General features: G+C 42.7%; 1 protein-coding gene across 1 annotated transcript in view; it reads left to right on the forward strand.

Annotated features, from left to right (window-relative positions):
- LOC109884174 (thyrotropin receptor-like) overlaps positions 1 to 3,291 on the forward strand; it is a 38,314-nt gene extending 35,023 nt beyond the window's left edge. Inside the window, exons 10-12 of the mRNA XM_031787766.1 lie at positions 228 to 309; positions 399 to 1,487; positions 1,762 to 3,291. Coding sequence (XP_031643626.1) covers positions 228 to 309; positions 399 to 1,487; positions 1,762 to 2,016 — 1,426 coding nt within the window. The 3' untranslated portion in view covers positions 2,017 to 3,291. The remainder of the gene's footprint in view (positions 1 to 227; positions 310 to 398; positions 1,488 to 1,761) is intronic.
- Positions 3,292 to 25,456: the final 22,165 nt, after the last annotated feature.

Below are 25,456 nucleotides of genomic sequence, written 5' to 3' on the forward strand. Positions count from 1 at the left end.
CTACCATATTGAGTACGCTTAATTTCTCCGACTTCAAATAATCTTTCAACAAAATAAGGTTTCAGGAATGTTAATGTTATCTGTTTCTAACCACAGAAACAATTTCAGAACAATCTGAGATGATGGGTGTCGGAAACTTCCTTCCTGTGCTTTTTGAGGTGAAACGATTCTATACTTATTTCCCTCATTGTATTGGACCATGCTCATGTAGATATTTAATCTTCTAGACACGTGGAGTCTGTCATTTGCAACCTGACCAGCTCTACAAGACGACAACAATCAACTAGGCCCTCTGGAACCCCCTCTGAGGCCTACGAGGGGCAGCACCCCAAGCACCCTCATCCCACCAGCAGTAACCCTTCCCCCCGAGACCCCCAGCACCATCATCCCACCAGAAGCAACCTCTCCCCCCGAGACCCCCAGCACCATCATCCCACCAGAAGCAACCTCTCCCCCCGAGACCCCCAGCACCATCATCCCACCAGAAGCAGCCCCTCCCCCGAGTCCCCCAACACCTTCATCCCACCAGCAGCAACCTCTCCACCAGCAGCAGCCCCTACGACTACCAGTACTACTACGATAACTACAGCTGTCCCCCCTCCGGTGAGTGCTTCTACATAGTGTTCCCTACGGAGGGCCCAGACGAAGGCTTTGACTATACCCTGTGCGATGACGACAGGGAGGACCAGGGGGTCCCCTGCACCCCTCTGCCCGATGCCTTCAACCCCTGTGAGGACGTGATGAGCCTGGGCTTCCTGCGGGTGTCTGTTTGGCTGGTTAGCTTGCTAGCCGTTCTGGCTAACCTCTTGTTCCTGTTCATCCTGCTAACCAGCCACTACAAACTGACCATCACCCGCTTCCTCCTGTGCAACCTGGCCATGGCAGATCTCTTCATGGGTGTGTACCTCTTGCTCATCGCGTCTGTGGACCTCTACACGCGCTCCCAGTACCACCACTACGCCATTGACTGGCAGACTGGTGCCGGATGCCAACTGGCTGGGGTGCTCACAGTGTTCGCCAGTGAGCTGTCGGTCTACACGCTGACCGCCATTACTCTCCAGCGCTGGCACGCCATCACCTTCGCCATGAGGCCCGAGAGAAAAGTGCGACTACGCCACATAGTTGTGCTAATGCTAGCCGGATGGCTGCTCTGCCTGGTGTTAGCCGTGCTACCGCTAGCTGGCGTTAGCAGCTACCAGAGGGTTAGCATCTGCTTGCCCATGGACACAGACTCAACCGCGGCCATGGTCTACGTGGTCACCCTGCTAATGCTGAACGTGCTCGCATTCGTGTTGGTGAGCGTGTGCTACGTACACATCTACTGCATGGTGCACAACCCACAGCACCCGTCGAGCCGAGGGGACGCCAGCATGGCCAAACGCATGTCCGTGCTTATCTTCACCAATTTCCTGTGTCTGGCACCTATCTCCTTCTACGGCCTGTCTGCTGTGCTGCACCACCCACTCATCACCGTCACCGACTCCAAGGTCCTCCACATCACTCCTCTTTTTATCCATTTATTCATCCTATCATCATCATCATCCATCCTCTCATCATCATCCATCCATCCTCTCATCATCATCCATTCTCTCTTTACCATCATCCTCTGATCAACGTCATCCATCATCATCATCTATCCATTCTCTCATTATCATCATCATCATCTCATCATTCATCCTCATCTTCATCATCAACTTAATAAATCTGCTCATCATCATCCTCATTTATTGACTCATCTTTTTATCTCTCCATCTCTTCCAGGTGCTGCTGGTGCTATTTTACCCGTTGAACTCATGTGCCAACCCCTTCCTGTACGGTATCCTGACACGAGCCTTCCACGGGGACGTCCTGATTCTGCTGAGCCGCTTGGGGCTGTGTCAACGTCAGGCCCAGCTCTTCCGAGGAGCGCAGTTCGACGTGGGCAGCCCCGCTGGGGTCAAGAGGCACCAAGGGGTCCCCCGTCTTGGAGCCCACATACCCCAGATCCTGGAGCTCCGCAAGAGGCAGAGACTGTAATGACACCAAGGAGCAGGTCATCGAACTGGAAGGTCCCAACGCGATGCCAAGCACCAGAGAGAATTACAACCACAGCTGAGAGGCTGGATTTTGTTGGTTCTCCAGTTGAATGGTGATTCCCGCACCTTTCGGACAGACAAAACCATGTATCAGGTCCCAATTAAGGCCTGGATTCAATCCATATTGCAGAAGTATCACGGAAGGTCTGCATTCAAATGTAAAGGTAATTTTTGTTTGAGCCGACATATGCAGCGTTTATAGTGAATGCAGTCTTTTGAATGCAGGAACATTGCCTTTAAATTTCAATGTGTATCTTTCGCAATACGGATTGAATTGAGCCCTTAGTCTTGATCTGTGATCTAAGCTTGACTGGCCATTATGACCAACCAGGAATTGGACATGGAATGTAAATGGCCCTTTTAATTTAGCCAGTGGAGTGTGCGGAGGAGCAGGGGGACATGAGAGAACTTGAGAAAGTTGAAAACCCAGGGGTTTGATGGCACAAGCCTGGAGCCCAGCCAACTGTGAGTTGCAGTAGTGCAGATGGGAGATGACAGGTGCCTGGATTAGGACCTGCGCCGCTTCCTGTGTGAGGTGGGGTTGTACTCTACGGATGATGTAGAGCACGAACCTGCAGTAGCGAGTCACTGCTTTGATGTTTTACAGAGAATGACACAGTGTTGTCCAGGGTCACGCCAAGGTGCTTTGCACTCTGGGAGGGCGACACTGGAGTTGTCAACCGGGATGGAGAGGTCTTCAATTTGTACCTTACATTTAGCATCATTCCTTTAACCTTTCTTTCCTCGGTCATGTCCTTGTCGTTCCTGAGGGTCACTAGCATTAGTGGATTATATTAGGCTAACGTTGTGTAGTAATTTAGGATATGTAGCCCATTTTGAATCATTATGGAACTCAGACCACCACATAGCAGGTTAAACCTGGCACCTGGCTAACGGCTCACAACGGCTGGCAGGTTGCCATACAGTTCCATGATTGGTGGGAATTATGGTAGATTTATAGGACTATTGTTCAACCCCTATTTACATGTTTTATCCACCTTCCAATATTATATGATAACTTTCAGGATGAATCAAACCACTGTATTTTTTATTCATCAATATGTTTATTGCGTAAATGATCTCAAAACCAGTTTTATTTCATGAATCATACATACTATCCTGACCCTAAAATGTCCCTAAATAATCTACAAAACCAGAGTGTCTACGGAGACGAATATGCATAGATGGCATTCTTTCATTGATCCCTATTTTCTGAACCCATTCTCCCCCCAAAAATGTTGTGTGTATTGACAAAATCCAAATTAAAAGGTACACCGTATTTAAAGGGATGGTTTAAAATAAATGTACTGAAATCTCTACTGAATGAAAACTCCACGAGAAAATCTGTTGGCCACCAAGTGGGAGGGTTTTCAGCAGTTGAATTCCATTTATTCATCATGCAAAATGGAACCACGCCTGCAAAGCCTGTTATGTGCCTTCATAAGGTAAGTCTCAATACAAACTACCGAGAAGTGCGTAAGACATCCCAATCAGGCCCTTTATGAACACAGGTGAGAAAGTGAGGTTCAAAAATATTCTATACAAGAGCGAGGTAATGTTGATTACCCTCACTGTTTAGCATGCATACATCTCCATTCAGTGCATAGTAAGTAATGCCGAACTTGGCTCACTCGTACCATATAGTATCACACTCAGATACACATATCAGCGGCGCCGTCTATTGGCTTGGCAACATCTCATAACGTCTTCCTTCACACAACAAATGAAGATAACTCCTCATAAACAGGAGAACTGGGTTTAGACCCTTGCCAATGAAAACATTACACTGTTAACAAAAAAATATCACTGTTCTTATTTAAAGTACTTTCAATAAGCATCAACTTTAAAGTCAATAAGAAGGCTAACCTCTTACAAAATATATATATATATATATTGTGGCAAAGAAGGGGGTTGAGTGATAAATGGCAGATATGTGAGAGCAGAACTAATAAACTGGCTCTGCCCGATCACTAAAATGGCCACCCCAATCAGAACTACAGATCACAAAATGGCCGACTGCCAAAACGACAAGTCCCAGAAGCAAGGGGAACCATTGTCGGTGGAGCCGACCCACAGATAAGGGTCAAGAAAAACCAGGGGGGACTGGAAGGATCTATGAACCATAGAGAAAGAGACAATAGAGATTGGCTGGATTTACCGTGTATGAGCTGGACTGTTTTGGACTTACCTGTTGGCGTTTGGACCTGGACCTACCGAGAACCCGATTAGTGTACCGAACCCTGCTATCCTTGACCTTGCCCTTGGCGGACCAGGACGGAGAAACAAACACACAGGTACTGTCCTGTTAGAAAGAACTCTCATTCTGGGGTGATTTGGTGACAGTTTCCCACTTAATTTGTGACAAACGCTCATAACCTTGAAGAGGCTTGCCACAATATATAGAATCTTTTAGATTAACTGCTTGGAACTACCCATCCCGGATCCGGGAGAATTGTCATCAACTGACACTAATTAGCATAACGCAGAGGACAAAAAATATTACTAGAAAATATTCATATTCATGAAATCACAAGTGAAATATAGTGAAACACAGCTTATCCTTTTGTTAATCACCCTCATCTCAGATTTTTTTATTATGCTTTACAGCCAAAGCAAGACAAGCATTTGTGTAAGTTTATCGATAGCCTAGCATAGCATTATGTCCAGCTAGCAGCAGGAAGCTTGGTCACAAAAATCAGAAAAGCAATCAAATTAACCGTTTACCTTTGATGATCTTCGGATGTTTTCACTGACGAGACTGCCAGTCAGACAGCAAATGTTAATTTTGTTCGAAAAATATTATTTTTATAGCCGAAATACCTCCGTTTGTTTGAGAAATCCACCGAAAACTGCGGTCATGACAACGGCAAAAAAATATTCCAAATTAGATCCATAATATCGACAGAAACATGGCAAATGTTTTTTATAATCAATCCTCAAGGTGTTTTTCAAATATCTATTCGATAATATATCAACCGGGTCAGTTGGCTTCTTAGTAGGAGTGAGAGAAACAATGGCCGCATTTGTCTATTACGCACAAATCACTCTGAGAGCCACCCTGCTGACCACTGACGCAATGTTGTCGCTCACGCTCATTTTTCAAAATAAAAGCCTGAAACTATGCCTTATGACACTAGACACATTAGGGAAGCCATGGAATCTGGTTGATATCCCTTTCACTGCTCAATAGGGACGCATAGGAACTCAGAGGTTTCTAAATAAGAGTCACTTCCTGATTGGATTTTTCTCAGGCTTTCGCCTGCAATATCAGTTCTGTTATACTCAGACAATATTTTTACAGTTTTGGAAACTTTAGTGTTTTCTATCCTAAGCTGTCAATTATATGCATATTCTATTATCTGGTCCTGAAAAATAGCCTGTTTACTTTGGGAACGTTATCTTTCCAAAAATGAAAATAGTGCCCCCTAGCTTCAAGAGGTTAAACAACAGTCTCTGGAGTGTCTCACAGGTGGCCTGATATTTGCCCTGGTGCTGGTGTGCCTCAGAGTAACACTACCGTTCAAAAGTTTGGGGTCACTTAGAAATGTCCTTGTTTTCGAAAGAAAAGCACATTTTTTTGTCTATTAAAGTAACATACAATTTATCAGAAATACAGTGTAGACATTGTTAATGTTATAAATGACTATTGTAGCTGGAAACAGCTGATTTTTAATAGAATATCTACATACTGTAGGCGTACAGAGGCCCATTTTCAGCAACCATCACTCCTGTGTTCCAAATGGACGTTGTGTTAGCTAATCCAAGTTTATAATTTTAAAAGTCTAATTGATCATTAGAAAACACTTTTGCAATTATGTTAGCACAGCTGAAAACTGTTGTCCTGATTAAAGAAGCAATAAAACTGGCCTTCTTTAGACTAGTTGAGTATCTGGACCATCACCAATTGTGGGTTCGATTACAGCCCCAAAATGATGAGCTCAGTGGATGTGGTGCTTTGGGGTATCGGCGTGATGTAACACATGGCTGTGGTGCACATGTAGTAGGCTGAGCTGTTCACACGTGTCAGGTGACAGCAGAGGAAGCTGGGGTGTCTCAATGACCTGACATTTTATATGAAACATTTTTCCATCGTGGTCTGATTTGAGATTACATTCTCCTGTTGGCTTTATCAGTGTGACGTCATATAGCTTGAGTGTAGCTTTGCTGGGTTGGAGAAGTGAATTGTCGTCTTGCATGACTCGCTGTACAGTAGGTCGCCATAGCTTATGGCATTCACTTTTGATCCTGTGTCTAGTTGACATTTAATAGTATGCCTGGGGTCATTTGTCAATGGCTCATCACTGAGTGGAACTGCCTAAAGGTTAATTAAAACAAATGTTTTGCCTGATTGAACCTGTGAGATGTAACACGTTATTGTTCAACCTTCTATTGCATCTGTTTTTTGGTCATCTGACTCATTATCTTCCTCTACATCAGTGGTTCACAAAACTTTTTATAGTCCCGTACCCCTTCAAACATTCAACCTCCAGCTGCATACCCCCTCTAGCACCAGGGTCAGCGCACTCTCAAATGATGTTTTATGGCATCATTGTAAGCCTGCTTCACCCACACTATACGATACGTTTGTGTGAGTTTTTGAGTGTGAGTTTTTGTAACAACCCGGCTCGTGAGAAGTGACAAAGAGCTCTTATAGGGGCATAAATAATAATATAATAAGAATCAATCATTTAGCTCTTTATTTATCCATCTTACATATAAAACCTTATTTGTTCATCGTACATTGTGAATAACTCACCACAGGTTAATGAGAATGTTGTGCTTGAAAGGATGTACATAACTCTGCAATGTTGGGTTGTATTGGAGAGAGTCTCAGTCTTAAATCATTTTCCACGCACAGTATGTGCCTGTATTTAGTTTTCATGCTAGTGAGGGCCGAGAATCCACTCTCGAAGGGCATCAGTGTCTTTAACAGGGTGATTTGCCAAGGCAGGATACTCTGAGCGCAGCCCTATCCAGGAATCTGGCAGTGGCTTCTGATTAGATTCCATTGTCATAGAACAGCTTGTTGCTATTCCGATGAGGCTCAGATATCAGTAAGTGGACTGGAGGCAGGGCATGAAAGGGATAATGAATCCAGTTGTCTATTTCGTGAAAGTACCTGCATAATTGCGCACCCAACTTACTCGGGTTATTTCCTAAATCACATTTGACATTGTCCGTAAGCTTGAGTTCATTTGCACATAAAGAATCATACAATGATGGAAAGACCTGTGTGTTGTCCTTGTTAATGCAGACAAAAAAGAGCTAGCCTCAATTTTGTCCCGCACATTGAATATAGTTGCGGAGAGTCTCTGTAATCCTAGATTCTGATCATTCAGGCGAGGAAAAACATCACCCAGATAGGCCAGTCGTGTTAGAAACTCGTCATCATGCAAGCGGTCAGACAAGGGAAAATTATGGTCAGTAAAGAAAACTTTAAGCTTGTCTCTCAGTTAAAAAGAAACGTGTCAATACTTGGCCCCTTGATAACCAACACACAGCACACTTGACTCATATCTCCCTCACTAGCTTTATGCCCCAGCTGTCAGAGCAGCTCACAGATCACTGCACCTGTACATAGCCCATCTGTAAATAGCCCAACTATCTCATCCCCATACTGTTTTTATATATTTATCTTGCTCCTTGGCACCCCAGTATCTCTACTTGTACATTCATCTTCTGCACATCTATCACTCCAGTGTTTAATTTGCTATATTGTAGTTACTTCGCCACTACGGCCTATTTATTGCCTTCCTTACCTTACCTCATTTGCACACACTGTATATAGACTTTTTCTACTGTATTATTGACTGTATGTTTGTTTATTCCATGTGTAACTCTGTGTTGTTGTATGTGTCAAACTACTTTGCTTTATCTTGGCCAGGTCGCAGTTATAAATGAGAACTTGGTTAAATAAAGGTGAAAGAAGTAAAACAAATGGTAAAAATGTTACATGGTCGCTGGCCATAGCTTATTTTTCAAATTGTCATGTTTCTAAATGTTTCCCACGAGAGAGTAACGGTTAATGTGATTGGATGTTAATTATTTGACTAGGTTACCTGAATTTGACGCTGTGTTGTTATTTTGCTGAACACTAGATGGTAAAAAAAAATATTTGGGCAGTGAAACGAGGCTACTCAGGCGAGAAAATAACCTCAATGTAAAACCTAAATGTACAGCCCCTTTGGAAAATATAAATGTTTGAAAATGTGAAGATTCTTTTTTTAATGTGAATCACATTTTTATTTGGCATACCCCCAGACAACATGGCACGTACCCCCCCAGTTTGGGAATACCTGCTCTAATAGATTGAGTTGAGGTTTGTGTTGTGCTTGTTTACAAACTCTGTCAAAATGGTTTAATTTTCCACATGCTTTACAGGTGACACCGTATGCTGGGCATTTGGCTTTGGCATGTACTGAACCACAGTAACGACAGGGTAAGTTGTTTGGCATGTACTGAAACACAGTAACGACAGGGTAAGTTGTTTGGCATGTACTGAACCACAGTAATGACAGGGTAAGTCGTTTGGCATGTACTGAACCACAGTAATGACAGGGTAAGTCGTTTGGCATGTACTGAACCACAGTAATGACAGGGTAAGTTGTTTGGCATGTACTGAACCACAGTAATGACAGGGTAAGTCGTTTGGCATGTACTGAACCACAGTAATGACAGGGTAAGTCGTTTGGCATGTACTGAACCACAGTAATGACAGGGTAAGTTGTTTGGCATGTACTGAACCACAGTAATGACAGGGTAAGTTGTTTGGCATGTACTGAACCACAGTAACGACAGGGTAAGTTGTTTGGCATGTACTGAACCACAGTAATGACAGGGTAAGTTGTTTGGCATGTACTGAACCACAGTAACGACAGGGTAAGTCGTTTGGCATGTACTGAACCACAGTAATGACAGGGTAAGTTGTTTGGCATGTACTGAACCACAGTAATGACAGGGTAAGTTGTTTGGCATGTACTGAACCACAGTAATGACAGGGTAAGTTGTTTGGCATGTACTGAACCACAGTTACGACAGGGTAAGTTGTTTGGCATGTACTGAACCACAGTAACGACAGGGTAAGTCGTTTGGCATGTACTGAACCACAGTAATGACAGGGTAAGTTGTTTGGCATGTACTGAATCACAGTAATGACAGGGTAAGTCGTTTGGCATGTACTGAACCACAGTAATGACAGGGTAAGTCGTTTGGCATGTACTGAACCACAGTAATGACAGGGTAAGTCGTTTGGCATGTACTGAACCACAGTAATGACAGGGTAAGTTGTTTGGCATGTACTGAACCACAGTAATGACAGGGTAAGTCGTTTGGCATGTACTGAACCACAGCAATGACAGGGTAAGTTGTTTGGCATGTACTGAACCACAGTAATGACAGGGTAAGTCGTTTGGCATGTACTGAACCACAGTAATGACAGGGTAAGTTGTTTGGCATGTACTGAACCACAGTAACGACAGGGTAAGTTGTTTGGCATGTACTGAACCACAGTAACGACAGGGTAAGTTGTTTAGCATGTACTGAACCACAGTAACGACAGGGTAAGTTGTTTGGCATGTACTGAACCACAGTAATGACATGGTAAGTTGTTTGGCATGTACTGAACCACAGTAATGACAGGGTAAGTCGTTTGGCATGTACTGAACCACAGTAATGACAGGGTAAGTTGTTTGGCATGTACTGAACCACAGTAATGACAGGGTAAGTTGTTTGGCATGTACTGAACCACAGTAACGACAGGGTAAGTTGTTTGGCATGTACTGAACCACAGTAACGACAGGGTAAGTCGTTTGGCATGTACTGAACCACAGTAATGACAGGGTAAGTTGTTTGGCATGTACTGAATCACAGTAATGACAGGGTAAGTCGTTTGGCATGTACTGAACCACAGTAATGACAGGGTAAGTCGTTTGGCATGTACTGAACCACAGTAATGACAGGGTAAGTCGTTTGGCATGTACTGAACCACAGTAACGACAGGGTAAGTTGTTTGGCATGTACTGAACCACAGTAATGACAGGGTAAGTTGTTTGGCATGTACTGAACCACAGTAACGACAGGGTAAGTTGTTTGGCATGTACTGAACCACAGTAATGACAGGGTAAGTTGTTTGGCATGTACTGAACCACAGTAACGACAGGGTAAGTCGTTTGGCATGTACTGAACCACAGTAATGACAGGGTAAGTTGTTTGGCATGTACTGAACCACAGTAATGACAGGGTAAGTTGTTTGGCATGTACTGAACCACAGTAATGACAGGGTAAGTTGTTTGGCATGTACTGAACCACAGTTACGACAGGGTAAGTTGTTTGGCATGTACTGAACCACAGTAACGACAGGGTAAGTCGTTTGGCATGTACTGAACCACAGTAATGACAGGGTAAGTTGTTTGGCATGTACTGAATCACAGTAATGACAGGGTAAGTCGTTTGGCATGTACTGAACCACAGTAATGACAGGGTAAGTCGTTTGGCATGTACTGAACCACAGTAATGACAGGGTAAGTCGTTTGGCATGTACTGAACCACAGTAATGACAGGGTAAGTTGTTTGGCATGTACTGAACCACAGTAATGACAGGGTAAGTCGTTTGGCATGTACTGAACCACAGCAATGACATGGTAAGTTGTTTGGCATGTACTGAACCACAGTAATGACAGGGTAAGTCATTTGGCATGTACTGAACCACAGTAATGACAGGGTAAGTTGTTTGGCATGTACTGAACCACAGTAATGACAGGGTAAGTTGTTTGGCATGTACTGAACCACAGTAACGACAGGGTAAGTTGTTTGGCATGTACTGAACCACAGTAACGACAGGGTAAGTCGTTTGGCATGTACTGAACCACAGTAATGACAGGGTAAGTTGTTTGGCATGTACTGAATCACAGTAATGACAGGGTAAGTCGTTTGGCATGTACTGAACCACAGTAATGACAGGGTAAGTCGTTTGACATGTACTGAACCACAGTAATGACAGGGTAAGTCGTTTGGCATGTACTGAACCACAGTAATGACAGGGTAAGTTGTTTGGCATGTACTGAACCACAGTAACGACAGGGTAAGTTGTTTGGCATGTACTGAACCACAGTAACGACAGGGTAAGTTGTTTGGCATGTAACGACAGGGTAAGTTGTTTGGCATGTACTGAACCACAGTAATGACAGGGTAAGTCGTTTGGCATGTACTGAACCACAGTAATGACAGGGTAAGTTGTTTGGCATGTACTGAACCACAGTAACGACAGGGTAAGTTGTTTGGCATGTACTGAACCACAGTAACGACAGGGTAAGTTGTTTGGCATGTACTGAACCACAGTAACGACAGGGTAAGTTGTTTGGCATGTACTGAACCACAGTAATGACAGGGTAAGTCGTTTGGCATGTACTGAACCACAGTAATGACAGGGTAAGTCGTTTGGCATGTACTGAACCACAGTAATGACAGGGTAAGTTGTTTGGCATGTACTGAACCACAGTAATGACAGGGTAAGTCGTTTGGCATGTACTGAACCACAGTAATGACAGGGTAAGTTGTTTGGCATGTACTGAACCACAGTAATGACAGGGTAAGTCGTTTGGCATGTACTGAACCACAGTAACGACAGGGTAAGTTGTTTGGCATGTACTGAACCACAGTAACGACAGGGTAAGTCGTTTGGCATGTACTGAACCACAGTAATGACAGGGTAAGTCGTTTGGCATGTACTGAATCACAGTAATGACAGGGTAAGTCGTTTGGCATGTACTGAACCACAGTAATGACAGGGTAAGTCGTTTGGCATGTACTGAACCACAGTAATGACAGGGTAAGTTGTTTGGCATGTACTGAACCACAGTAACGACAGGGTAAGTTGTTTGGCATGTACTGAACCACAGTAACGACAGGGTAAGTTGTTTGGCATGTACTGAAACACAGTAACGACAGGGTAAGTTGTTTGGCATGTACTGAACCACAGTAATGACAGGGTAAGTCGTTTGGCATGTACTGAACCACAGTAATGACAGGGTAAGTCGTTTGGCATGTACTGAACCACAGTAATGACAGGGTATGTTGTTTGGCATGTACTGAACCACAGTAATGACAGGGTAAGTCGTTTGGCATGTACTGAACCACAGTAATGACAGGGTAAGTCGTTTGGCATGTACTGAACCACAGTAATGACAGGGTAAGTCGTTTGGCATGTACTGAACCACAGTAATGACAGGGTAAGTTGTTTGGCATGTACTGAACCACAGTAACGACAGGGTAAGTTGTTTGGCATGTACTGAACCACAGTAACGACAGGGTAAGTTGTTTGGCATGTACTGAAACACAGTAACGACAGGGTAAGTTGTTTGGCATGTACTGAACCACAGTAATGACAGGGTAAGTCGTTTGGCATGTACTGAACCACAGTAATGACAGGGTAAGTCGTTTGGCATGTACTGAACCACAGTAATGACAGGGTAAGTTGTTTGGCATGTACTGAACCACAGTAATGACAGGGTAAGTCGTTTGGCATGTACTGAACCACAGTAATGACAGGGTAAGTCGTTTGGCATGTACTGAACCACAGTAATGACAGGGTAAGTTGTTTGGCATGTACTGAACCACAGTAATGACAGGGTAAGTTGTTTGGCATGTACTGAACCACAGTAACGACAGGGTAAGTTGTTTGGCATGTACTGAACCACAGTAATGACAGGGTAAGTTGTTTGGCATGTACTGAACCACAGTAACGACAGGGTAAGTCGTTTGGCATGTACTGAACCACAGTAATGACAGGGTAAGTTGTTTGGCATGTACTGAACCACAGTAATGACAGGGTAAGTTGTTTGGCATGTACTGAACCACAGTAATGACAGGGTAAGTTGTTTGGCATGTACTGAACCACAGTTACGACAGGGTAAGTTGTTTGGCATGTACTGAACCACAGTAACGACAGGGTAAGTCGTTTGGCATGTACTGAACCACAGTAATGACAGGGTAAGTTGTTTGGCATGTACTGAATCACAGTAATGACAGGGTAAGTTGTTTGGCATGTACTGAACCACAGTAATGACAGGGTAAGTCGTTTGGCATGTACTGAACCACAGTAATGACAGGGTAAGTCGTTTGGCATGTACTGAACCACAGTAATGACAGGGTAAGTTGTTTGGCATGTACTGAACCACAGTAATGACAGGGTAAGTCGTTTGGCATGTACTGAACCACAGCAATGACAGGGTAAGTTGTTTGGCATGTACTGAACCACAGTAATGACAGGGTAAGTCGTTTGGCATGTACTGAACCACAGTAATGACAGGGTAAGTTGTTTGGCATGTACTGAACCACAGTAACGACAGGGTAAGTTGTTTGGCATGTACTGAACCACAGTAACGACAGGGTAAGTTGTTTGGCATGTACTGAACCACAGTAACGACAGGGTAAGTTGTTTGGCATGTACTGAACCACAGTAATGACATGGTAAGTTGTTTGGCATGTACTGAACCACAGTAATGACAGGGTAAGTCGTTTGGCATGTACTGAACCACAGTAATGACAGGGTAAGTTGTTTGGCATGTACTGAACCACAGTAATGACAGGGTAAGTTGTTTGGCATGTACTGAACCACAGTAACGACAGGGTAAGTTGTTTGGCATGTACTGAACCACAGTAACGACAGGGTAAGTCATTTGGCATGTACTGAACCACAGTAATGACAGGGTAAGTTGTTTGGCATGTACTGAATCACAGTAATGACAGGGTAAGTCGTTTGGCATGTACTGAACCACAGTAATGACAGGGTAAGTCGTTTGGCATGTACTGAACCACAGTAATGACAGGGTAAGTCGTTTGGCATGTACTGAACCACAGTAACGACAGGGTAAGTTGTTTGGCATGTACTGAACCACAGTAATGACAGGGTAAGTTGTTTGGCATGTACTGAACCACAGTAACGACAGGGTAAGTTGTTTGGCATGTACTGAACCACAGTAATGACAGGGTAAGTTGTTTGGCATGTACTGAACCACAGTAACGACAGGGTAAGTCGTTTGGCATGTACTGAACCACAGTAATGACAGGGTAAGTTGTTTGGCATGTACTGAACCACAGTAATGACAGGGTAAGTTGTTTGGCATGTACTGAACCACAGTAATGACGGTAAGTTGTTTGGCATGTACTGAACCACAGTTACGACAGGGTAAGTTGTTTGGCATTTACTGAACCACAGTAATGACAGGGTAAGTTGTTTGGCATGTACTGAACCACAGTAACGACAGGGTAAGTTGTTTGGCATGTACTGAACCACAGTAACGACAGGGTAAGTCATTTGGCATGTACTGAACCACAGTAACGACAGGGTAAGTTGTTTGGCATGTACTGAACCACAGTAATGACAGGGTAAGTTGTTTGGCATGTACTGAACCACAGTAACGACAGGGTAAGTTGTTTGGCATGTACTGAACCACAGTAATGACAGGGTAAGTTGTTTGGCATGTACTGAACCACAGTAACGACAGGGTAAGTCGTTTGGCATGTACTGAACCACAGTAATGACAGGGTAAGTCGTTTGGCATGTACTGAACCACAGTAATGACAGGGTAAGTTGTTTGGCATGTACTGAACCACAGTAATGACGGTAAGTTGTTTGGCATGTACTGAACCACAGTTACGACAGGGTAAGTTGTTTGGCATGTACTGAACCACAGTAACGACAGGGTAAGTCGTTTGGCATGTACTGAACCACAGTAATGACAGGGTAAGTTGTTTGGCATGTACTGAATCACAGTAATGACAGGGTAAGTCGTTTGGCATGTACTGAACCACAGTAATGACAGGGTAAGTCGTTTGGCATGTACTGAACCACAGTAATGACAGGGTAAGTCGTTTGGCATGTACTGAACCACAGTAATGACAGGGTAAGTTGTTTGGCATGTACTGAACCACAGTAACGACAGGGTAAGTTGTTTGGCATGTACTGAACCACAGTAACGACAGGGTAAGTTGTTTGGCATGTACTGAACCACAGTAACGACAGGGTAAGTTGTTTGGCATGTACTGAACCACAGTAATGACAGGGTAAGTCGTTTGGCATGTACTGAACCACAGTAATGACAGGGTAAGTCGTTTGGCATGTACTGAACCACAGTAATGACAGGGTAAGTTGTTTGGCATGTACTGAACCACAGTAATGACAGGGTAAGTCGTTTGGCATGTACTGAACCACAGTAATGACAGGGTAAGTTGTTTGGCATGTACTGAACCACAGTAATGACAGGGTAAGTCGTTTGGCATGTACTGAACCACAGTAACGACAGGGTAAGTTGTTTGGCATGTACTGAACCACAGTAACGACAGGGTAAGTCGTTTGGCATGTACTGAACCACAGTAATGACAGGGTAAGTCGTTTGGCATGTACTGAATCACAGTAATGACAGGGTAAGTCGTTTGGCATGTACTGAACCACAGTAATGACAGGGTAAGTCGTTTGGCATGTACTGAACCACAGTAATGACAGGGTAAGTTGTTTGGCATGTACTGAACCACAGTAACGACAGGGTAAGTTGTTTGGCATGTACTGAACCACAGTAACGACAGGGTAAGTTGTTTGGCATGTACTGAAACACAGTAACGACAGGGTAAGTTGTTTGGCATGTACTGAACCACAGTAATGACAGGGTAAGTCGTTTGGCATGTACTGAACCACAGTAATGACAGGGTAAGTCGTTTGGCATGTACTGAACCACAGTAATGACAGGGTATGTTGTTTGGCATGTACTGAACCACAGTAATGACAGGGTAAGTCGTTTGGCATGTACTGAACCACAGTAATGACAGGGTAAGTCGTTTGGCATGTACTGAACCACAGTAATGACAGGGTAAGTCGTTTGGCATGTACTGAACCACAGTAATGACAGGGTAAGTTGTTTGGCATGTACTGAACCACAGTAACGACAGGGTAAGTTGTTTGGCATGTACTGAACCACAGTAACGACAGGGTAAGTTGTTTGGCATGTACTGAAACACAGTAACGACAGGGTAAGTTGTTTGGCATGTACTGAACCACAGTAATGACAGGGTAAGTCGTTTGGCATGTACTGAACCACAGTAATGACAGGGTAAGTCGTTTGGCATGTACTGAACCACAGTAATGACAGGGTAAGTTGTTTGGCATGTACTGAACCACAGTAATGACAGGGTAAGTCGTTTGGCATGTACTGAACCACAGTAATGACAGGGTAAGTCGTTTGGCATGTACTGAACCACAGTAATGACAGGGTAAGTTGTTTGGCATGTACTGAACCACAGTAATGACAGGGTAAGTTGTTTGGCATGTACTGAACCACAGTAACGACAGGGTAAGTTGTTTGGCATGTACTGAACCACAGTAATGACAGGGTAAGTCGTTTGGCATGTACTGAACCACAGTAATGACAGGGTAAGTTGTTTGGCATGTACTGAACCACAGTAATGACAGGGTAAGTCGTTTGGCATGTACTGAACCACAGCAATGACAGGGTAAGTTGTTTGGCATGTACTGAACCACAGTAATGACAGGGTAAGTCGTTTGGCATGTACTGAACCACAGTAATGACAGGGTAAGTTGTTTGGCATGTACTGAACCACAGTAACGACAGGGTAAGTTGTTTGGCATGTACTGAACCACAGTAACGACAGGGTAAGTTGTTTGGCATGTACTGAACCACAGTAACGACAGGGTAAGTTGTTTGGCATGTACTGAACCACAGTAATGACATGGTAAGTTGTTTGGCATGTACTGAACCACAGTAATGACAGGGTAAGTTGTTTGGCATGTACTGAACCACAGTAACGACAGGGTAAGTTGTTTGGCATGTACTGAACCACAGTAACGACAGGGTAATTCGTTTGGCATTTACTGAACCACAGTAATGACAGGGTAAGTTGTTTGGCATGTACTGAATCACAGTAATGACAGGGTAAGTCGTTTGGCATGTACTGAACCACAGTAATGACAGGGTAAGTCGTTTGACATGTACTGAACCACAGTAATGACAGGGTAAGTCGTTTGGCATGTACTGAACCACAGTAATGACAGGGTAAGTTGTTTGGCATGTACTGAACCACAGTAACGACAGGGTAAGTTGTTTGGCATGTACTGAACCACAGTAACGACAGGGTAAGTTGTTTGGCATGTACTGAACCACAGTAACGACAGGGTAAGTTGTTTGGCATGTACTGAACCACAGTAATGACAGGGTAAGTCGTTTGGCATGTACTGAACCACAGTAATGACAGGGTAAGTCGTTTGGCATGTACTGAACCACAGTAATGACAGGGTAAGTTGTTTGGCATGTACTGAACCACAGTAATGACAGGGTAAGTCGTTTGGCATGTACTGAACCACAGTAATGACAGGGTAAGTTGTTTGGCATGTACTGAACCACAGTAATGACAGGGTAAGTCGTTTGGCATGTACTGAACCACAGTAACGACAGGGTAAGTTGTTTGGCATGTACTGAACCACAGTAACGACAGGGTAAGTCGTTTGGCATGTACTGAACCACAGTAATGACAGGGTAAGTCGTTTGGCATGTACTGAATCACAGTAATGACAGGGTAAGTCGTTTGGCATGTACTGAACCACAGTAATGACAGGGTAAGTCGTTTGGCATGTACTGAACCACAGTAATGACAGGGTAAGTCGTTTGGCATGTACTGAACCACAGTAATGACAGGGTAAGTTGTTTGGCATGTACTGAACCACAGTAATGACAGGGTAAGTCGTTTGGCATGTACTGAACCACAGCAATGACAGGGTAAGTTGTTTGGCATGTACTGAACCACAGTAATGACAGGGTAAGTCGTTTGGCATGTACTGAACCACAGTAATGACAGGGTAAGTTGTTTGGCATGTACTGAACCACAGTAATGACAGGGTAAGTTGTTTGGCATGTACTGAACAACAGTAACGACAGGGTAAGTTGTTTGGCATGTACTGAACCACAGTAACGACAGGGTAAGTCGTTTGGCATGTACTGAACCACAGTAATGACAGGGTAAGTTGTTTGGCATGTACTGAATCACAGTAATGACAGGGTAAGTCGTTTGGCATGTACTGAACCACAGTAATGACAGGGTAAGTCGTTTGGCATGTACTGAACCACAGTAATGACAGGGTAAGTTGTTTGGCATGTACTGAACCACAGTAATGACAGGGTAAGTCGTTTGGCATGTACTGAACCACAGTAATGACAGGGTAAGTTGTTTGGCATTCTATGTTTGTTATTATCCCCCGTCTACGACAGACGGATACACATAACAGCAGTGCCATCTATTGGCTTGGAGACATCTCGTAACAACACTCTAACCTCTCGCCCTTTCCAGTTAGCATCTTTCACCCTCTAAATTTATCACGCATCATTATTCTGGATTTATTCTGGATTATCAGTAATCATAGTTAGCATCTAAAATTAATGTAATATTTAGAACCATTATATACTTATTTATATACTTATTTACAATAAAAGTGCCTTCAAAATGACACAATACATGTACCATGCACTGGGCACAAAACTATCTGAAACCACCAAAACTAACTGGGGCGGCAGTGTAGCCTAGTGGTTAGAGCATTGGACTAGTAACTGAAAGGTTGCAAGTTCAAATCCCTGAGCTTACAAGGTACAAAATCTGTTGTTCTGCCCTTGAACAGGCAGTTAACCCACTGTCCTAGGCCGTCATTGAAAATAAGAATTTGTTCTTAACTGACTTGCCTAGTAAAAAAAATCAAAAATCAAAAAAACTGTATGCATTCATTGTGTGGAATATGGGATCAAATAAACTTTTGACTATTGTATTCATAAGAATATTTAGGGTTGTCAATCATTTTTGACTACCTTTTTTGAGAAAAAATGAATTACCTGTGAAACATCCTCTCTTTTTATCTGAAGCAATTATATTAGTATAAAAATATATATAATTTCCCCCATGCATTTGAACAAACAATATAGATCAGTATTATTGCTCATCTTTATTAAGGGTGTCAATCGTTGTGAATAATTTCAGATAACACTGTATATTAATACACAGCACCCACTCTTCCAAAACAACTGGTGTAGAGTTCAACAATCTGAAAAAGCAAAAATAAATACAGTATATATATTTAGTTGATTTTTTCCAGTTTGAAGTATCAACACATTCATCAGATATGCTGTACCTCTTTAGCAGTCTTGAGTTCTCCAGTTGGGTCTGTGGAGAGGAACAGATTATATCTTCATTGTGTTGCATGGGGGGGATTATTATTGGAACAATTGACAGAGTTCTCTGAAATGAGATGTTCAGTCCCCCCTCGGTCAGTTCAGAGTAGTAATCAGAGATGTTGATAAATGTGTCTGTTCATCTTAATATATGTTGCATATGTTTTATGGAGGGCTCTTCTATAAAAGAGATCCTAGTCTCAGTATTAATTCCCAGTCAAAATAAATATTGAATAAACAAATAAAAAGTACAGGATGCAACTACTAATATAAACAGTTGCAAATTACAAAACACAAAACCTTGTTACCATGACAGGCTGAACCAATGTCCCTGAAAACATCTCTTCAGGGTACAAGTGCACAAAAGCAGAGCACAATCAATTATAGTACCTATAAGGAAATGGTCATGAAGAACAGAAATTTCATAGATTTACCAGACTGCATCAGTTACTGTGGTTGTTTCATTGAAATGTACTTCGCTTATACAACAGGCTTTTGTTAGGAAATTGATCTTCGAGGTCTCAAAAGAGTGGAAAAAAGTTTAAATGAAAGGATAAAAAATGCTCAATCTATACATCATTCTCTGGACTCATTTCCATTCAGATCAAATCAAATGTATTTATATAGCCCTTCTTACATCAGCTGATATCTCAAAGTGCTGGACAGAAACCCAGCCTAAAACCCCAAACAGCAAGCAATGCAGGTGTTGAAGCACGTTGGCTAGGAAAAACTCCCTAGAAAGGCCAAAACCTAGGAAGAAACCTAGAGAGGAACCAAGCTATGAGGGGTGTCCAGTCCTCTTCTGGCTGTGCCAGATAGAGATTATAACAGAACATGGCCAAGATGTTCAAATGTTCATAAATGACCAGCATAGTCAAATAATAATAATCACAGTAGTTATCGAGGGTGCAACAAGTCAGCACCTCAGGAGTAAATGTCAGTTGGCTTTTCATAGCCGATCATTAAGAGTATCTCTACCGCTCCTGCTGTCTCTAGGGAGTTGAAAACAGCAGGTCTGGGACAGGTAGCATGTCCGGTGAACAGGTCAGGGTTCCATAGCCGCAGGCAGAACAGTTGAAACTGGAGCAGCAGCACGGCCAGGTGGACTTGGGACAGCAAGGAGTCATCATGCCAGGTAGTCCTGAGGCATGGTACTAGGGCACAGGTCCTCAGAGAGAGAGAATTAGAGAGAGCATTCACACAGGACACCGGATAAGACAGGAGAAGTACTCCAGACCGACCCTAGCCCCCGACACATAAACTACTGCAGCATAAATACTGGAGGCTGAGACAGGAGGGGTCAGGAGACACTGTGGCCCCATCCGATGATACCCCCGGAGAGGGCCAAACAGGCAGGATACAACCCCATCCACTTTGCCAAAGCACAGCCCCCCACACCACTTACCATCCTGAGACTTACCATCCTGAGACAAGGCCGAGTATAGCTAACAAAGATCTCCGCCACGGCACAACCCAAGGGGAGGCACCAACCCAGACAGGAAGATCACGTCAGTGACTCAACCCACTCAAGTGACGCACCCCTCCTAGGGACGGCATGGAAGAGCACCAGTAAGCCAGTGACTCAGCCCCTGTAATAGGGTTAGAGGCAGAGAATCCCAGTGGAGAGAGGGGAACCGGCCAGGCAGAGACAGCAAGTGCGGTTCGTTGCTCCAGAGCCTTTCCGTTCACCTTCACACTCCTGTACCAGACTACACTCAATCATATGACCCACTGAAGAGAGGAGTCTTCAGTAAAGACTTAAAGGTTGAGAGCGAGTCTGCGTCTCTCACATGGGTAGGCAGACCATTCCATAAAAATGGAGCTCTATAGGAGAAAGCCCTGCCTCCAGCTGTTTGCTTAGAAATTCTAGGGACAATTAGGAGGCCTGTGTCTTGTACGTGTAAGTATGTATGGCAGGACCAAATCGGAAAGATAGGTAGAAGCAAGGCCATTTGTAGGTTAGCAGTAAACCTTGAAATCAGCCCTTGCCTTAACAGGAAGCCAGTGTAGGGAGGCTGGCACTGGAGTAATATGATATTTTTTGGGGTTCTAGTCAGGATTCTAGCAGTCGTATTTGGCACTAACTGAAGTTTATTTAGTGCATGAAACAGTCTTGATATGTTCTTCAATAGAGAGATCAGGGTCTAGAGTAACGCCAAGGTCCTTCACAGCTTTATTTGAGACGACTGTACAACCATCAAGATTAATTGTCAGATTCAACAGAAGATCTTTGTTTTTCTTGGGACCTAGAACAAGCATCTCTGTTTTGTCCGAGTTTAAAAGTAGAACGTTTGCAGCCATCCACTTCCTTATGTCTGAAACACAGGCTTCTAGCAAAGGCAATTTTGAGGCTTCACCATGTTTCATTGAAATGTAGAGCTGTGTGTCATCTGCATAGCAGTGAAAGTTAACATTATGTTTTCGAATGACATCCCCAAGAGGTAAAATATATAGTGAAAACAATTAGTGGTCCTAAAATGGAACCTTGAGGAACACCGAAATGTACAGTTGATTTGTCAGAGGACAAACCATTCACAGAGACAAACTGATATCTGTCCGACAGATAAGATCTAAACCACGCCAGAATTTGTCCGTGTAGACTAATTTGGGTTTCCAATCACTCCAAAAGAATGTGGTGATCGATGGTATCAAAAGCAGCACTAAGGTCTAGGAACACGAGGACAGATGAAGAGCCTCGGTCTGACGCCATAAAAAGGTAATTTACCACCTTCACATGTGCAGTCTCAGTGCTGTGATGGGGTCTAAAAACAGACTGAAGCATTGCGTATACATTGTTTGTCTTCAGGAAGGCAGTGAGTTGCTGCGCAACAGCTTTTTCAAAAAAAAATGAGAGGAATGGAAGATTCGATACAGGCCAATAGTTTTTATTTATTTTCTGGGTCAAGGTTTGGCTTTTTCAAGAGAGGCTTTATTACTGCCGCTTTTAGTGAGTTTGGTACACATCCGGTGGATAGAGAGACGTTTATTATGTTCAACATAGGAGGGCCAAGCACAGGAAGCAGCTCTTTCAGTAGTTTAGTTGAAATAGTATGCAGTTTGAAGGTTTAGAGGCCATGATTATTTTCATAATTGTGTCAAGAGATATAGTACTAAAACACTTGAGTGTCTCTCTTGATCCTAGGTCCTGGCAGAGTTGTGCAGACTAAGGACAACTGAGCTTTGGAGGAATACGCAGATTTAAAGAGGAGTCCGTAATTTGCTTTCCAATGATCATGATCTTTTCTTCAAAGAAGTTCATGAATGTATTACTGCTGAAGTGAAAGCCATCCTCTCTTGGGGAATGCTGCTTTTTAGTTAGCTTTGCGACAGTATCAAAAATAAATTTTGGATGGTTCTTATTTTCTTCAATTAAGTTGGAAAAATACGATGATCGAGCAGCAGTGAGGGCTCTTTGATACTGCATGGTACTGTCTTTCCAAGCTAGTTGGAAGACTTCCAGTTTGGTGTGGCGCCATTTCCGTTCCAATTTTCTGGAAACTTGCTTCAGAGCTCGGGTATTTTCTGTAAACCAGGGAGCTAGTTTCTTATGACAAATGTTTTTAGTTTTTAGGGGTGCAACTGCATCTAGGGTATTGCGCAAGGTTAAATTGAGTTCCTCAGTTAGGTGGTTAACTGATTTTTGTCCTCTGACGTCCTTGGGTAGGCAGAGGGAGTCTGGAAGGGCATCAAGGAATCTTTGGGTTGTCTGAAAATTTATAGCACAACTTTTGATGCTCCTTGGTTGGGGTCTGAGCAGATTATTTGTTGCGATTGCAGACGTAATAAAATGGGGGTCCGATAGTCCAGGACTATGAGGAAAAACATTAACAGTATATAATAATACATGTTTTGTCGTTGCGCCACATTGCGCCAACCTAAACAGCAACAAACCCCCTTATCGATACATTTGTTGAGTTTGATGTATTGCGCTGTTGATAACCAAATTCCCTCTGCAGATCTGTTATACTCACAGACAATATTTTGACAGTTTTGGGAACTTTAGAGTGTTTCCTATCCTAAGCTGTCAATTATATGCATATTCTAGCATCTGGTCCTGAGAAATAGGCAGTTTACTTTGGGAACGTTATTTTTCAACAACAAAAAAATAGTTTCAAGAGGTTAACCCAGTTGACGTTTTGATATCTGATTGAAGAGAGTGAAGTCTGAGACATTTAGACCTCAATCACAAACCCTGTTGGTGATAACATCTCTTTTTATCTTATGTGGCTTGTTTTTCCATATGAAGTTGTACAAACACCTATCTAAGGAACAGCAAGTGGATTTGGGAATGTCAATAGATGAAAAAAGAGCCCCTCTGCTTTGGATTAAAACACCCTTCCTTGAAGACTTAAATTCCTCCCTAACCATGAGGAAAATATTTTTTGGACAGATTCAGTTACAGGGTTCAAATTAAAATAATTCATAGCCTTAACATTTTTGGTCATCTTTCCACCGAAGTAGGTTACAGTATCTTTTTCAGAGATGTTACAATCTGCTGGATAGAGCTCCCTTCAGAACATACATCTCACATTTGGAAAGATTTAATATGGAGAACTGCTTCACAATATCCAATGCTAATCTAGTTTGTGACACATTGTTCCCCAAAAAAGTGAGGTGTCATGCCTTCAAATTGACTTTGATGAACTATTGAGCATAAAAATTGAGATACTAACAAAAATTAAAAAGGTGAGATTGGACAACTTTGTCGTATTCCTTTGTAAATGTTCAACCTTGAGGATGTTCCATGACGGAGTTTGATACAGCTATGGCCATCATTATACAGAGTTTTAATAGCATCAAAAATGACCAAACTTCAAATGCTAAAGACAATCAAAGATGAATGTAACGGTTTTCTAGGTGTGAAGGAGAGTCGGACCAAGATTGCGATCCATAATTTAATAAACAAACATAACACGAATCTAAATACAAACACTACAAAAAACATGACGAAAACAGCAATCACCCACAAAACACTCAAAGAATATGGCTGCCTAAATATGGTTCCCAATCAGAGACAACGATAAACACCTGCCTCTGATTGAGAACCACTCCAGACAGCCATAGACTTTGCTAGATCACCCCACTAGCTACAATCCCAATACATACCAAAACCCCAAGACAAAACACACCACAATACAAAAACCCCATGCCACACCCTGGCCTGACCCAATACATGAAGATAAACACAAAATACTTTGACCAGGGCGTGACAATGAAACTGTGACTTACTGAATCAAAAGCTTTCTGAAAATACCAAAATAAGATAACAGTGAAGTTATCCAATGGATCACAATACTCAACCAAGTCTAGTAACATCAGCCTCAGATTTCTAGATTTATGACTCCCTTTCATAAACCCATTAACCCTTTTCACCATGATTATTAATGAGAGAATCAGAACATCAGCCCCAGAAATAGAAGAGTTCTAACAGAATGCAAAACATTTCAAAACATGCACATTCTGTGCTGAGAATGTTTGTGTCCCTTAGCAACCAAACCATCCTTGGTTCCTTGATAGGTGCAATCTCACTGCAGAAACAGAGAGCTGCAGCCTAGAGCCAGCTGGAACTTGTACAGGAGCTCCATCCAATGACACTTCATAAGAGTAAGTAGAAAAGTCAAACTAAACCAACTATATGTTTCTAAACAATGACAACAAAGTCAGAGATTTATTGTGTTCTAGTGACTATCCGCTAACGTTACCCAAGACCTTTGCAAACTAGTATGGGCCACTGATACAACCAATAACAAAGAAGAATGTCTGTTAGTTTAAATGCAGTTTTGGTAGGAAAGAATGTCTGTTAGTTTAAATGCAGTTTTGGTAGGAAAGAATGTCTGTTAGTTTAAATGCAGTTTTGGTAGGAAAGAATGTCTGTTAGTTTAAATGCAGTTTTGGTAGGAAAGAATGTCTGTTAGTTTAAATGCAGTTTTGGTAGGAAAGAATGTCTGTTAGTTTAAATGCAGTTTTGGTAGGAAAGAATGTCTGTTAGTTTAAATGCAGTTTTGGTAAGCAAGAATGTCTGTTAGTTTAAATGCAGTTTTGGTAGGAAAGAATGTCTGTTAGTTTAAATGCAGTTTTGGTAGGAAAGAATGTCTGTTAGTTTAAATGCAGTTTTGGTAGGAAAGAATGTCTGTTAGTTTAAATGCAGTTTTGGTAGGAAAG

This window comes from Oncorhynchus kisutch, linkage group LG14 (genome assembly GCF_002021735.2).
Source record: "Oncorhynchus kisutch isolate 150728-3 linkage group LG14, Okis_V2, whole genome shotgun sequence".
Taxonomy (NCBI): domain Eukaryota; kingdom Metazoa; phylum Chordata; class Actinopteri; order Salmoniformes; family Salmonidae; genus Oncorhynchus; species Oncorhynchus kisutch.